Raw genomic sequence first — 16,146 nt, forward strand, 5'->3', positions numbered from 1 at the left:
CACCTCACAAACCCAACAAGCACCAGGACTGGGGTGGTAGAGTGAACCACAGGAGTGGGTTATTGAAGGGATCCAGAAAGAACAAAGTGCTCCGTGCAGTCCCAGCACACACTCCTAGGCTCAGAAGTACTCACTGGACACCATAGAGAATAATTGGGGCAACCATCTTCAGTCACCCAGAGACATAGGACAATGTGGATCTTGGTGTTCATTATGGAACTAAGCAGAGATTTGGGAGGGGAGGTATGGCAGAAAGTTGAAGAGCAATCAGAACACTCCCCACTGCCATACTCCTCTCTTCCTTCCCCACCCCACCCCATGTCCCCCCTCTTGCCTCACCTGTCACATTGGCTCAAGCCAGTGGACAACCAAGTGACCAATTGAAGCGATGATTTACAAACTTTTATAAACCAAAGAAAAGCCAAAAGTCACTACAAGGCAAAATCGTCCATTTATTAGAAACCAGTGTAGTAATTAACAGTTTTAAAATCCAGTCTTCAGAGCAAACTGCAGATGTCACAGCAACTGATGGCTCATGGGAGGGTTAGGTGAGAAAGTTGTACATCATGGCACCTCTAGAGTGGTTAAAAGTCTAATGGAGGTGTATCTAAACATGCAAAGGGTGGGGTGTAGAGAAATGGCACTTCTACAGCAGTTGAAGTCACACAAGGAGGGGGAGGGGTGGAGAGTAATGAGGGTAAGTGGAATAATAAAATGGGGGAATTGGAGATGGACAGATGAATAGAAGGGTCAGTTATAGGGAGGGAAGGGGGTAGGCAGCAATGATGCACCTTGAACTTGCACAGCTCCCTGGTCAGACTGAGATCACAGTTTATGTCTGGAGAGAGCAGGATGTTCTGAAGCAGATAAAAGGGCAGATAGTGAATGGTTGGGGCACAGAAGGGGAGTCAGGGCTGGGATTGCCCAGTACCTGGTCCCAGACCCTCATGAACAGGCCCCTGTGGAGCAAGGAGGGAGGGTGAAGACTGCTGGACCCACCACTCAGGCAGGTGAAGAGGTGTAACACGGTGCTGGGGGAGATGGGAGAAACAAGGATAGGGCAAGGCTGAGGAAGGAACAGGCAGCACATCCACCTTAAGCATCTCAATCATTCTGTTTAATGTTGCAGGAAAGGGGAGGAGAGGAAGGCGCTGTTTTATTCACTTCACTTGGAGTCATTCCTTTTCTTCTTCTCCTGGAAAAGACAAACCACAGGGTTGGTGTTTGTATGCCTGTGTAACAGGTCAAGTTCCACAGAACCCCACTGGTCAAACTTTGCCCTAATGACCTCTACCAAGCTGATGTTAAGGGACAGAAACAACATTCAGCCCACACTGGCCTCCTTGCCCAACTACACTAACACTTTTCCCCACATAAGCAGACTCTTCCATGAGATCAGAAGGCATTTGGTAAGGTGCCACACGAGACTGCTTAACAAGATAAAATCCTATGGTGTTACAGGAAATATACTGGCACGGATAAAGGAAAAGCTGACAAGCAGGAGGCAGTTAGTGGGAATTTTAAAAAACGGCCTTTTCTGGTTGGCAGCCAGTGACTAGTGATGTTCCTCAGGGGGTCAATATTGGGACCGCTACTTTTCACATTGTCAATGATTTGGATAATGGAATTGATGGCTTTGTGACAAAGTTTACATATGATATGAAGACAGGTGGAGGGGTAGGTAGTGCTGAGCATGCAATGTAATTGCAGCAGGACTTGGACAAACTGGCAGAATCGGAAAAAAGAGGCAGGTGGAATACAGTGTTGGGTGAAAGGAACAATCGTCCGGACTATTATCCAAAAGGGGAGAAGGTTCAAACATCAGAGGTGCAAAGGAACTTGGGAGTCGTCCTGCAAGACTTCCAGGTTAATTTACAGGTAGAGTCTGTGGTAAAGAAGGCAAATGCAATGCTGGCATTTATTTCAATGTGAATAGAATATAAAAGCAAGGAGATAATGCTGAGGCTTTTAAGACATTAGTCAGGCCACAATTGGAATATTGTCAACTGTTTTGCGCCCCATATCTCAGGATGTGTTGTCATTAGAGAGGGTCCAGAGGAGGTTCACAAGGATTATTCTGGGAATGAAGGGGTTAACATATGAGGAGTGTTTGGGCCTGTACTCACTGGAATTTAGAAGAATGCAGGGGACCTGATTGAAACCTACTGAATGTTGACAGGAAACATGTTCTCCACATCCACCCTATGAGGGTGATTTAGAACTAGAAGGCACAACCTCAAAATAGAGGGGTGGGCCTTTTAGAACAGAGGTAAGGAGTAATTTTTTTTAGTAAGCCAGAGAGTGGTGAATCTGTGGAATGCTCTGCCACAGACTGTGGCGGAGGCCAGATCTGTGCGTATATTTAAGACAGAAGTTGATAGATTTCCAATTGATCAGGGCATCAACTGATATGGCGAGAAGGCAGCTGTATGGGGTTAAGGGTTAAGAAGGATCCCAGATCAGCCATGATGGAATGGTGGACTCAATGGGATGAATGGCCTAATTCTGCTCCTCTGTCTTAGTCTTTTGTGCTCCCAAATTTTTATGCCATGGACCCCAGGCTGGGAACCCGTGTTAGACCATTCCATAAAAGTAGAATTAGACCATTTGCCTCATCAACACTGCTCTACCATTCCATTATGGCTGAATTATCCCTCTCAACTCTATTCTCCCGTCTTCTTCCCATAACCTTTTGACACCCTTACTAATCGATAATCTATCAACCTCTGCTTTAAATACACCTAATGACTTGGCCTGCACAGCCACCTATGAAAATGAATTCCACAGATCCACCACCCCCTAGCTAAAGAAATTCCTCATCTCTGTTCTAAAGGGATGTCCTTCTATTCTGAGGCTGTATCCTCTGATCCTATATTCCCCCACTGTAGGTAATATCCTCTCCACATCCACTCTCGGCCTTTTAATTTTGATAGGTTCCATTTCCTGCCATTCAGTTGCCGTTTAAATGCTGTTTAATTTACACCCCAAAACTTTAAAGCTCTTATCAATGCTCGTATCACTGGGACACAGTTAGAGCAAGTTAGATGGGAGGTCAAGATCTCACCTTCTCATTCATGCCAAGTATCAACATGAGCTTTCTGAAAACTGCAATGAAGTCCAAGAACAGGTCCACACAGTGCCTGGGAGGGAGGGAGGCAGGCAGTTAAATGAGAGCAATTGACACCCCACTGACTTACACCCGCATTCACAGACAGCTTGGTCACAAGACCAAATCTGGATTACACTTCAGTCAGTGCAGCACACACCTCAGAGATAGGCACACGCACAATACAAACACACACCCTGGGCACAAAACACACATGGACATTGGAGTACACACTGTAGACATGACAGACACACATGCAGCAAACACATGTGTAAAGAACAGATACACCACACTTGACACACTCAAATCAGACAAACACAAATCCTGACCCAGCATCCTACAAATACAAGACCCACAGGATGACACTCACCATATGTAGTCCTTGTCCCCATGTTCTGCTTTCTCAATGATCAGCTGGGTGTCAAACAGGATAAAGCCACAGAAGACCAGGAGGCCAATGTACAGCTGTGCCTGGGAACAGAATCAGGGCTGGTTTCAATGGCAATAGAGTGGTGGGGGGTGTTCCCCAACCACTGACCTCCCTCCAAAACTTCAGGCCCCATGAACTGTCCAACCCCCAACCTCAAACCAACCCAGAGCTGCTTGTACCTGGAACAACAGGACCGATCCAAAGAAGAGATTGACCAGTGGCATGAAGCAGAGGACAGTGAGGAGCGACATCAGGGTACCTGGCAGCAAGAAAGGACCCAGATTAGAGCAGGACGGCAAGTTATTCCACCATCCCCACACTAAACCAGTGTGGAACAGGTTCCGCCCCACCCACCAGTAACTGGGCTATGATAACTTGTACACTGCCATCAAACACACTTTTACTTGAACACGAGGGCAGCTCATAGAACAAGATAGCACAGTACAAGCCCTTCAATCCACAATGTGCTGACCTTTTAACCTATTCTAAGACCAATCTAACCCTTCTCACCCAAATAATCCTGTTTTCTTTCATCCATGTACCTATCTAGGAGTCTCTTAAATGCCCCTAATGTATCTGCCTCTATCACCGTATATTCAGCATACCCACCACTGTGTGTAAAAAAAAAAAAAAAAATTACCTCTGATATCTCCCCCTCTACAACAATCACCTTAAAATTAGCTGTTTTCACCCTGGGAGAAAAGGAGCTGGCTATCTCTACTCTATGTACACTTCTCATCCTTCCTTGTTCCAGAAAAAAAATCTCCATAAATATATATAAAATTCTCCAGCTCACACCATGGGACATACTCTCTAGTTTAGGAAGCACCCTGGTAAATCTCTGAACCCCCTCTAAAGTTTCCACACACTTCATATAATGAGGCAATTAAAATTGAACGCAATACTCCTCCTAATGTGGTCTAACCAGGGTTTTAATCAAGCTGCAACATTACCTCACGGCGCTTGAACTCAATCCCAATTAATGAAGGCTAACACACTGCACGCCCTCTTAACCACTGTAACAACTTACAAGGCATCTTGGAGGGATTTATGGATGTAGATCCCAAGATCCCTCTGTACCTCCACACTACTAAGAATCCTGTCATTAACCCTGTAATCTGCCTTCAAGTTTGACCTTGCTGTGTGAATCACTTCTTCACACTTTACTGAATTGTATTCCATCTGCCCTTTCTGAACCCAGTTCTGTATCCTGTCAATGTCCCATGTAACCTATGATAACCTTCTACACTATCTACACCACCATCCTTGTCATCTGCAACGTACTAACCTACTCTTCTACTTTCTTGTGGAAGTCATTTATAAAAATCATAGGCTCAACCCGTCACTAAATTGTTCTGCAGTTACAGTTCAAAACTATCCATTTTTAGCAATTGATCCAATCGAAACTGTGCATTTATGAATTCCTTTATTTGTACAACTAAAGTTCAGGTGAAAGCTGTGGGCATGACCAACGGGACAGAGAACAAGGTGACACATCACAGCTGGCCCTTCACTAGACAGAGTACAAGAGTTAGGAGATGTTGCAGATGGACAAGGCCACCTTTGGAGTCCTGTGTACAGTTCTGGTCACCCTGTGACCAGAGGATGTCATTAAGCTGGAGAAGGTGCAGAAAAGGTTCACCAGGATGTTACATAATTAGAGGGCTTGAGTTGGGAGGAGAGACTGGACAGGCTGGGACTGTTTTCCCTGGAGCAAAGGAGGTTGAGGGGTAACTTGATAAAGGTTTATGAAACTATGAGGGACATAGATAGGTGCTTACATAGAACAGTAGAGCACAGAACAGATCCTTTGGCCCACAATGTGCCAACCTCTTAACCTACTCCAAGATCAATCTAACCGTTCCCTTCTAAATAGCCCTCCATTTTTCTATCATCCATGTGCCTATCTAAGAACCTCTTACATCTCCCTAATGTATCTGCTTCTACCACCACCCCGTATGGTGTTCCACATACTCAGCACTCTCAAAGAAAACCTGCCTCTGATATCCCTCCTATATTTTCCATTTTCTGTGCCTTGTGACCCTGTGACTATGATCACCCAGCCTGTCCAGGAGGTGGACAGACCCACATCCATTACCCACCACTAAAAATAATCTTCATTACAGGTCGCTGGCATGACACATAGTCCAAAGGTTTACAAGAATGATTTCGGGAATGGAAGGGTTAATGTATGAAGAACATGTGATGGCTCCAGGTTTGTGCTCTTTGAGGAATGAGTGGGAATCTCATTGAATGCTACCAAATCTTGAAAGGCCCAGGTAGAGTGGATGTGGAGAGGATGTTTCCTATAGTGGAGGAGTCTAGGACCAAAGGGCATAGCTTCAGAATACAAAAATGTCCATTTAGAACAGAGATGGAGAAATTTCTTTAGCCAGAGGGTGGTGAATCTGTGGAATTTACAGGTGGCTGGGGAAGTCAACTCATTGGGTATATTTAAGGTAGAGGTTGATAGGCTCTTGATTAGTAAGGTTGTCAAAGGTTAGGGGGAAAAAAGCAGGAGAATGGGGTTGAGAAGGAAAATAAATCAGCCATGAAAAATGGTAATACAGACTTGATGGGCCAAATGGTGTGATTCTGCTTCTATGTCTTGAGAATCACACACAGATGGGATTGAGAAAGGAATCAATCTCCCTCACAGCTGGGTCCTCACCACCAACCACTGACTCACTGACCCAGATTTGACTCTCAGCTCTGGTGGGACAGTCCAGGCATGGAGACAGCACACCACTGTATGGCACCAATGAGGTGCTACATGATTTCAGACAGAGACGAGGAGTCATTGTGGTGCACTCTGGATATTCCCAACCTCACAGAGGTCAGTCAATGTGCGGGACAATTGTTTGTAGGGGCTAGGGGTTAGGGAAAAGGATCACACCTGCCATGGATAGGGGGATAGACAGTGCTTAAGCATGGCACTGGTGAAAACACAACAGAAGCACTCACCTCCCAGAAAGAGGTAACTGCGCCGCTGGGCGTACAGGGCGCTGAGTGTGAAGCAGCAGAAGATCAATGCAGATACCATGAAGGCAGTTGGGATGATGCTGTAAAGGCAAGCAACACACTGAGGACTGCACTCAAAGCCCAAGGTGACAGGCAGTCGATGCTCCAAAAGCCATTCACGGTCACACCACTCCGTGTCTCCTGACCCACACCCCAGTCCCTGCACCCCTCTCCATCTCTCCTGACCCACACCCCTCTCCCAGTCCCCTGACCCACACCCCAGACCCTGCATCCCTCTCCATCTCTCCTGACCCACACCCCTCTCCGTCTCCTGACCCACACCCCTCTCCGTCTCCTGACCCACACCCCAGACCCTGCACCCCTCTCCATCTCTCCTGACCCACACCCCTCTCCGTCTCCTGACCCACACCCCAGACCCTGCACCCCTCTCCATCTCTCCTGACCCACACCCCTCTCCCAGTCTCCTGACCCACACCCCTCTCCATCTCTCCTGACCCACACCCCTCTCCCAGTCTCCTGACCCACACCCCTCTCCCAGTCTCCTGACCCACACCCCTCTCCATCTCTCCTGACCCACACCCCTCTCCCAGTCCCCTGACCCACACCCCTCTCCATCTCCCCTGACCCACACCCCTCTCCCAGTCCCCTGACCCACACCCCAGACCCTGCACCCCTCTCCATCTCTCCTGACCCACACCTCTCTCCCAGTCCCCTGACCCACACCCCAGACCCTGCACCCCTCTCCATCTCTCCTGACCCACACCCCTCTCCCAGTCTCCTGACCCACAACCTCAGTCCCTACACCCCTCTCCATCTCTCCTGACCCACACCCCTCTCCATCTCTCCTGACCCACACCCCAGACCCTGCACCCCTCTCCCAGTCCCCTGACCCACACCCCTCTTCCAGTCCCCTGACCCACACCCCAGACCCTGCACCCCTCTCCATCTCTCCTGACCCACACCCCTCTCCCAGTCCCCTGACCCACATCCCAGACCCTGCACCCCTCTCCATCTCTCCTGACCCACACCCCTCTCCATCTCTCCTGACCCACACCCCAGACCCTGCACCCCTCTCCATCTCTCCTGACCCACACCCCTCTCCCAGTCCCCTGACCCACACCCCAGACCCTGCACCCCTCTCCATCTCTCCTGACCCACACCCCTCTCCCAGTCTCCTGACCCACACCCCAGACCCTGCACCCCTCTCCCAGTCCCCTGACCCACACCCCAGTCCCAGCACCCCTCTCCATCTCTCCTGACCAACACCCCTCTCCCAGTCCCCTGACCCACACCCCAGACCCTGCACCCCTCTCCATCTCTTCTGACCCACACCCCTCTCCCAGTCTCCTGACCCACACCCCAGACCCTGCACCCCTCTCCCAGTCCCGACCCACACCCCAGTCCCAGCACCCCTCTCCATCTCTCCTGACCCACACCCCTCTCCCAGTCCCCTGACCCACACCCCAGACCCTGCACCCCTCTCCATCTCTCCTGACCCACACCCCTCTCCATGTCTCCTGACCCACAACCTCAGTCCCTACACCCTCTCCCAGTCTCCTGACCCTCACCCCAACCCAGATGCATTACCCATCCCTGGGCTCGACACAATCACTCAAGAAACTTACGATGGGTTGACCGAAATGACAAAATCCATCAGCGGGCCAAGACCAGTACCTGAAATGGGGGGGCAGGGAAGGAAAGAGAGAGGGGAGAGGATGAAATAGTCGAGCAACAGAATTCATTGTGCTTAACAATTATCACTAAGTAACCACCGGTGTCGAGAGCAGCCGTCAGACTGTCAACCCAGTTACGCAAGGACAACTCCAAGCGCTGCCCAGACCTGTGTTAAAAGTATTTCAAGGTCTGTTCACACAACAACCCTCCCCACCCCCAATCCTGTCAGCACAGTAGGCTGTACATGGATCCCTGCTCGGGAGCCACATAGGATCTGACACTCCACAGCACGTTGGTGAGACAATAAATCCACATCAAGCCTCCACTGGAAAATCTGTGAACCCCTCCCTCCACTGCACCACTTCCAGTCTCTGTGACACCCTCTCTCTCCTACACTTATCCTTGCCTCTGCAATATCCTCCCTCCTCTACGTCCCACATACCTATCACCCCTCCCCATCCATTTAAACTTCACCTGCCCCAAACCCCTCCCTGTCTCTGTAACCCCATCTCTGCCCATGCACTTTCCCACCTCTTCATCCTCCTTCAGCTGCCCCATACCCTGATATCTCGACATTTTTGCTGCCTTGCTTTCTGCAAAAAGGACTCTCCCTTGAACCTCTTACCTTCCAACTTTGGGTCTCATGTCCTGTCTCCTGATTTACTAACTCAATAGAAATTCTGTCTGATTCCTCCTCCTTTGGGGGGGGGGGGAGGCGAGAAGAGGATCCACCCCTTTTTACCTGTGGCGCAGGTGGTATTCCCCACCCACCAACGCATTCCCCGCCAGGCGCAAGCAAGGATTTGTGCTTCAGGCAATTACCTGTGAAGAAGGCGAAGGCAGACAGGATGCACAACCGCCGCTTTTCGTTCTCCGGGCTGTGAGGGGTGAATGCCAGCCAGGCGATGAGGCCCAGGGAGATCAGCGTAGAGAGCATCCCGCCCTGTAACAGCCACATCTCTGTCAGGTAACCCTTCACCGATTCTGGGGCTGTCTCACCCCCACCCCCACCCTAATCCACCCACCAGAGGGAGGTCCCATGTGAACCTAGCTGGTACTGGGATCAACCCACCTGGTCCTGGCAGTGAGAAGGAGGCAGGAGCCACAGACACCATGCTGATCATTGCTGCAGCTTACAACAGAAGAGGTAAATCAAGAACCCCCAGGGAGGGGAGCATCTCAACAGTACCAGAGACAGCAGTGGAACAGGGGGATTGAGAGGCCAGAGACCCCAGTGTTTTGGGGAGGGAGGATCCTGAAAAAGTGTGCAGGTTTTAGAGAGGGTGTCCTGATGGAGGAAGCAGAGACTCAGGGCATTGGGGAGGGAGGGGAGAATGGACATTGTTTTATTGCTGGGGAAGGAACAACATGACCAAGTGTCCTGTGTCATTCCAGCCTGTGTGATGAACCATTGGTTTATCTCTGGGAGAAGGATTATTTAGACTGTGCCCCAGCAGATGGTCATAGCACAATACAACGGCACTGGAGGAACTCAGCAAACTAAGACAGCATCAGTAGAAGAAAGTGGAGAGTTGATATTGTCCATTTTCCTCCACAGATGCTGCCTGACCCACCAAGTTCCTCCAGCATCTGTTGTATAGCTCCAGATTCCAGCATCTACAGTCTCTAGTGTCTCCACGATCAGGGCCATTTCTGGGAGAAGGACTAGAGCAAAAGCCCAGTAGGAACGACTATCGATTCCTCTCCCAGCGAGGAACCAAGCTGACCAGGAGTGACCAGTGGGAGAGGGAAAGTAAAGCAAATGTTGTGCCCCCCACCCCACCCTTACCTGGAAGAGCCTGGTAACCACATGGATATAGGCTCCAGCTGCTGCCAGGAACATGCAGATGGCCAGGCTGCAGTAGACTTTCTTCAGGTGTTGCTGTGTGGAGTATGATCTGCAAGGGAGCAGTAGGACAGGTATAATGCATTTCACATATTGGGGAGCACCAACACCAACAACTCTGGGATATAGTCCCATCCCAGTATTAATCTGAACTGTCTCTATTTTTCTCCCACACCCACTGCCACCGCCACACCACCCCGCTCACTCTGACCATCCCAAGTACCACTTACATCTGGGAGAACTTGAAAAGGCTGTCCAAGTTCAGGGTTCTGTCGAAGACATTCATCTTGCACTGGATTTACCCAAGCCGATTGCTCAGTCTAGACTTCTGAGATGGGGGCACCTGTGGGGGAGAACAGATGGGAAAAGTTAGGAACATGGACCATGTGCTACTCCTCACCCCTCTGTCCACTTACACCATACAGGTGTAACACTCCCCAAGCAGACCCAAGGCCCCAGACTGGGAGGCATCGCAACTTCACACCCCCCCCCCCCCAACACACAAAAAAAAATCTACAGAGCGAACACAGAACAGGCCCTTCAGCCAAGCAGAACTAATTAAGCTAATTGTCTCTCATCCCTTCTACTTGCGCGTGATCCATTTTCCAGAGTCTGGCCTCAGGAGGGCAAGATCCAGAGCTTCACAGTCTCAGAGTCACTATCTTCCACGCCACCTCCCCCCACCCTAGAATCTGTTCTCAGTCTTCAGTGGCAGTTACTGAGCAGTTCTCCTCCTCCTCAATGTCAGTTTTCGAACCCCCTTGTAGGTTCCTTCCCCACCCGCAGCTCGAAGAAACTGATCAGAGCTTATCAAAGAAAAGATTTACAAAATAATTACGGTAGTCAGGGTCTTCGGTTCCAGGGTAGGTGAGCCGGGACCTAAAGGTCACAGGATTCCGCTGAGAGAGGAGTATAGGTCTGATTGCTTCACTTTCAACGAGGTGGGCTGTTAAACTGGACAGAATGCAGAAAAAATTCAAGAGGGCGTTACTGGGACTGGAGGGGTTGGATTATAAGGAGAGACTGGATAGGCTACACCCCTCCCCCCACTCCATTTGAGTGTAGGAATGGGGCTGAGGGGTGACTTAATAAAGGTTTATAAACTCAAAAGAGTTTTCACTGACAAATAACAGACACTTCAGGAATGTATACTTAGCCTACTGCTTTACACTCATGACTGTATGGCTAGATACAGCTCAAACGCCATCTATAAAATTCACCGATGAGACCACTGCTGTCAGCAGAATCTGAGATGGCTGTGAGAGGTGCACAGGACTGAGACAAATTCGGCTAGTTGAGTAGTGTCCTAACAACAACCTTGCACTCAACATCAGCAAGACCAAGGAATTTATTGTGGACTTCAGGAAGGAGAATTTGGGAGAACACACACCAGTACTTAATGAGGAGTCAGCTGTGGAAAAAGTGAGCAGGTTCAAATTCCTGGGAGGCAGCAGCTCAGAGAATCTATCCCAGGCCCAACATATTAATGCAATCACAAAGAAGGCATGACAGCAGCTATATTTCATTAGGAGCTTGAGGAGATTTGGTATGTACTGTGGAGAGCATCCTAACTCATTGCATTACTGTCGGGTATAGAAGTTCCAATGCACAAGATTGCAAGAGGGAACAGAGAGTTGTATACTCAGCCACTTCATCATGAACACAACCCTCCCCTCAAGAAGGCAGCACCCCATCCTGGGACATGCCCTCTTTTCATTACTACCATTAGGGTGAAAACAGAAGCCTGAAGATGCACATTCAACGATTCAAGAACAGTTTCTTCTCCTCTACCATCAGATTTCTGAATGATCCATGAACTACCTCACTATTCCTATTTTGCACTGTACTGCTGGCACAAAAAAACAAATTTCATAACATATGTCAGTAATAATAAACCTGATTCTGATTAGTTAAGGTGGATGGTCAGTCTTTCCCCCCCCCCCCCCCCCCAGAAGTGGTGTCCAAAACCAGAAGGCATAGGTTCAAGGTGAGAAGGGAAAGAATTTAAAGGGGACCCATGGAGTAAACTTTTCCACACAAAGGGTGATGGGTGCATGGAACGAGCTGCAAGATGAGGTGATAGAGATGCGTACAAAGGTACTGGGACTAAAGCAAGGTAAGGGGGAATATGGACCAAGTGTAGTAAAGTACCATAGTCAGCATGGATGAGAGGGGTTGAAGGGCTTGTTTCTCTGTTGTACAATTCTATGAGCTTAGAACAGAGAGGCCAGCCATTTGGCCCTTCAAGCCCTGCTCTCCTGTCTCACAATGTCCAGGAATAATCTACCTCAGCACCATTTAGGGTCAAAAGTCAAAGCACTACAGCACAGAAAACAGGCCCATCTGGTCCATGATAAACTTTTTTTGCCTAGCCCCATCTACCCACACCTGGGCCATAGCCCTCCATACCCTTTCCTTCCAAACTGCTCTTAAATGTTACAATTGAACTCATCCACCACTTCCACAGGCAGCTCATTCCACATTCACATCACCCCAAGTGAAGTAATTCCCCTCAAATATTTCACCTTTCTCCCCAAGCCTATGAGTTCTAGCTCTCGTCTCACTTACCCTCAGTGGAAAAACCCAGCTTGCATTCATCCAATCTATACCCTTCATAATTTTGTACACCTTTATAAGATCTCCCCTCACTCTCCTATACTCCAAGGAATTTCCTGCACTATCTCCATATTCCTCAATATACATAGGTCTAGTCATCAGCTACAATGTTACAGCTATATAGGACCCTGGTCAGACCCCACTTGGAGTACTGGGCTCAGTTCTGGTCGCCTCACTACAGGAAGGATGTGGAAACCATAGAAAGGGTGCAGAGGAGATTTACAAGGCTGTTGCCTGGATTGGGGAGCATGCTTTATGAGGAGAGGTTGAGTGAACTCGGCCTTTTCTCCTTGGAGCGGTGGAGGATGAGAGGTGACCTGATAGAGGTGTATAAGATGATGAGAGGCATTGATCGCGTGGATAGTCAGAGGCTTTTTCCCAGGGCTGAAATGGTTGCCACAAGAGGACACAGGTTTAAGGTGCTGGGGAGTAGGTACAGAGGAGATGTCAGGAGTAAGTTTTTTTACTCAGAGAGTGGTGAGTGCATGGAATGGGCTCCCAGTAACGGTGGTAGAGGCGGATACGATAGGGTCTTTTAAGAGACTCCTGGATAGGTACATGAAGCTTAGAAAAACAGAGGGCTAAGGGTAACCCTGGGTAATTTCTAAAGTAAGTACAAGTTCGGCACATGTGCTGTAGGTTTCCTATGTTTCTATCTATGGTTTGAATGAACTCAGTGACTGAGCTCCACTAAGCCCTGGACGAGAGTTTCAAAGATTCACTGCACTCCATCCCCATCTCTGGGAGACGAAAATTCTCCACATCTCTGCTCTGAAAGGCCAACCCTTCAGTCTGAGAATGGGACTTCCCAGCGGGGAAATATCCTCCCCGCACCCAGCCTGCAGGGCTCCGTGACATTTTTAAATGAGATACAGTCAGAGGCTGAGGGGAGACCAAGGAGTTTTTAAAATAAGGCAGGATAAACAGAATCCTTCCCCAAGAGTTACAAATACCAGAGGACAGACATTAAGGTTAGTGTTGGGGGGGGGGGGGGGGGGGCATGGAGTTTAAAGGAGATGCGAGAAGTATGTATATACATACACATCCATTTAGAACAGAAATGAGAAGGAATGTGTTGAGAAGGAGAGGCTGGTGAACTGTGGAATTCATTACCATAGATGGTTGTGGAGGCTAAGTCATATTTACAGCAGAGCTTGATAGGTTTTTGACTAATCAGGGCGTCAAAGGTTATGAGGAGAAGGCAAGAGAATGTGGTTAAGGGGAAAATTGTCAGCCATGATGGAATGGCAGAGCAGACTTGGTGGACCAAATAGTCTAATTCTGCTCCTATGTCTTATGGTTTACCAGTGGTGGTGATGGAAGCATGCAGTTTGCTGGAGTTAATGAAGGGAATGGAGGGATATGGATGATACACAGGAGGATATTCAGTATAGACTGGCATCATGATCAACACAACATTGTGGGCCAAATGCCCTGTCCTGTTCTATATTCTAAAGTACAATTAATGTATCTATATTAAGAATAAAATATATTTTAAATTAACAAATCCCCTGGAAACCTCTTCATAGCCTCCAACCACCTATTCAGGAAACACAATAGACCATGAATATAGTGCACACATCTGAAATTCACTCCTACAAAACTGACTGACTGTGGAAAAGTGTGAGGTATAGAACTTAAAATTTGCTCTTTTGTATACAAAGTGTTGAACTAGTTTACCCAGGGCAAGGTTCACAATGGGAGGCCCACTTGAGATTTGCATTAAAACTGAAATCAATCTCTTCTACTGATAAGAGTCAGAGTACGTAATACAACACGGAAACAGGCACTTTGGCCCAACTTCTCCATACTGGCCAAGGTGCTTGCATTTCACTCATATCCCCTCAATTTTTACCTACAATACAATATCCATCTCTAGATATTTAAGAATTCTTTTTTTTCTTCTTCTGCCTCCAACACATGCAGGACTCTCTTGCCTACAGATCACGCACCCACAGTAACGTTGAGGGGAAGTATTTCTCAAAGGAGCAAATCTCCACTTATGACATGGGAAAGCAACAGGGAGACTGTTTTCTAGAAAGGCAACCCCTCCGTAACACTGCTACTGCGGTTCCCCGTCAGTCACAGCCTTCCAACCCACTGCCTCTGTTTGATCTGCGTCTCTGCACAGCTCTGTGGAGAGAAAGCACAGAAAGGAGCGTGGTCACTTGTAAAGCTCTGGAAGATTATAAATAGCAAAGCCGAGTGCTGACCAAGCAGAGATTTGGTGGCAGCAAACAGATGGGGTGGGCAGTGACCTCCCAGTGCACCTGCCACTGGGCCAGTGACCCTGCATGATGATGCAGAGGCATGAGAAGAAAGAATGACTTTCCCCACAGCTCGAGAAATGTCCCCATATCCCACAAGCACATGAAGCAATGGCGGTCTGGGTGTCCTGCATCGCTACAGAATGTGATTAGGAACGTTGGCTCTGAGACTATAGGGGATGGGTATCTTTCCACAATGCGTTGGCGAGCCCACAGATCCACTCCCCTTACTTCATAACAGAATGTACTCACATTGGGAGACAGAAACAATTCACCAGGAGAAAAGGGGTTATCCTCTGAGGAAAGGCTGGGGATGTGGGGGAGGGTTTCAGAGCTCAGGGTCCCAGACAGCTGAAGGAGGGGAGAAAAGGGAGCCGGGGATGTGTAGGGAGCTCCAGAGCTCAGGAACCTGGTCACCTGAAGGAGGGGCACACACACATATATGGGGAGGGGCGGCACACAGAGAGGAGATGGAGAGACGTTGGGAGACAGTTCCTGAGTCAGATAGGTGACAACAGGTTAGCAATAAAAGCTGGCTGAGATCCAAGGTTTAAAGGACTCAGAACCAGTAATGCGGACAGGCAAGAGCTACAGAGGGATCTGAATTCCAGAGGAGCAGGCTGTCAAGACCATCTGGGTGTGAAGTGAATGAGTGTGCCGGCGGTGAATTGCTGGCTACCCTTGACCATATTACTCCTTACTGCATCAACCCCAATAAGTGGGAGACCCCAGAGTAAAATCTTCTGATGGGCACCATCTCCTATAATAAACAGTAGGGTCCGAAGTAGAACAGTCTGATGGGTACACATGTAGCTCTTTGAAGACCCATTATTGCAAGACTCTCCCTGGTTACTCCAGCTGGGAACCTATGAGAAACCAAGACAGCAGGGGGAATATGTAGGACTCACTCCTATAGGAAGAGACTGGGAGTAAATAGCAGGGATGGTTGAAGAACATGATAGGGGACAGAAGTGGTGGGAGAGGGGAGATGAGAGGAGGCACTGGGACCAGTACAGGTCAAAATGATAGGCTTGTAACTATTGCCTACGTGTCTCGCAATCAAAAGTACAGCCGTGAGCTAACAGCCACACCCTCCTTATCTCTGCTTTGCAAGATTCCTGTTTATGTTAATGGTGACACAACTGACACAAAGATGTCTGCTGGCTTCCCCTTCAGGTGAAGGGCCTCATACAAACCCCGGAACTTGAGGGACCCCTTGAAAACA

At 48.7% G+C, this 16,146-nt stretch overlaps 1 protein-coding gene across 1 annotated transcript; it reads right to left on the bottom strand.

Annotated features, from left to right (window-relative positions):
- Positions 1-432: 432 nt before the first annotated feature.
- On the bottom strand, positions 433-11,031 carry LOC140741273 (probable Bax inhibitor 1). Its single transcript, XM_073071269.1, has 10 exons — positions 10,877-11,031; positions 10,269-10,381; positions 9,982-10,090; positions 9,015-9,135; positions 8,144-8,192; positions 6,501-6,598; positions 3,716-3,795; positions 3,477-3,577; positions 3,065-3,140; positions 433-1,195 (listed from the first exon to the last, which is right to left on the bottom strand). The coding sequence occupies exons 2-10, from the start codon at positions 10,322-10,324 to the stop codon at positions 1,166-1,168; spliced, it is 720 nt and encodes a 239-aa protein (XP_072927370.1). The 5' UTR covers positions 10,325-10,381; positions 10,877-11,031; the 3' UTR covers positions 433-1,165.
- Positions 11,032-16,146: the final 5,115 nt, after the last annotated feature.

The sequence above is a fragment of the Hemitrygon akajei genome, chromosome 18, assembly GCF_048418815.1.
Source record: "Hemitrygon akajei chromosome 18, sHemAka1.3, whole genome shotgun sequence".
NCBI lineage: Eukaryota > Metazoa > Chordata > Chondrichthyes > Myliobatiformes > Dasyatidae > Hemitrygon > Hemitrygon akajei.

Excerpts from the sequence above, each read along its gene's own strand:
- LOC140741273 (XM_073071269.1), bottom strand. The coding sequence starts at position 10,324 with ATGAATGTCTTCGACAGAACCCTGAACTTGGACAGCCTTTTCAAGTTC. Across the intron at positions 10,091-10,268 it reads CTTTTCAAGTTCTCCCAGAT|ATCATACTCCACACAGCAAC; the intron begins GTAAGTGGTACT and ends GCTCCCTTGCAG. Across the intron at positions 3,796-6,500 it reads CAGTTACCTCTTTCTGGGAG|GTACCCTGATGTCGCTCCTC; the intron begins GTGAGTGCTTCT and ends TCTTGCTGCCAG.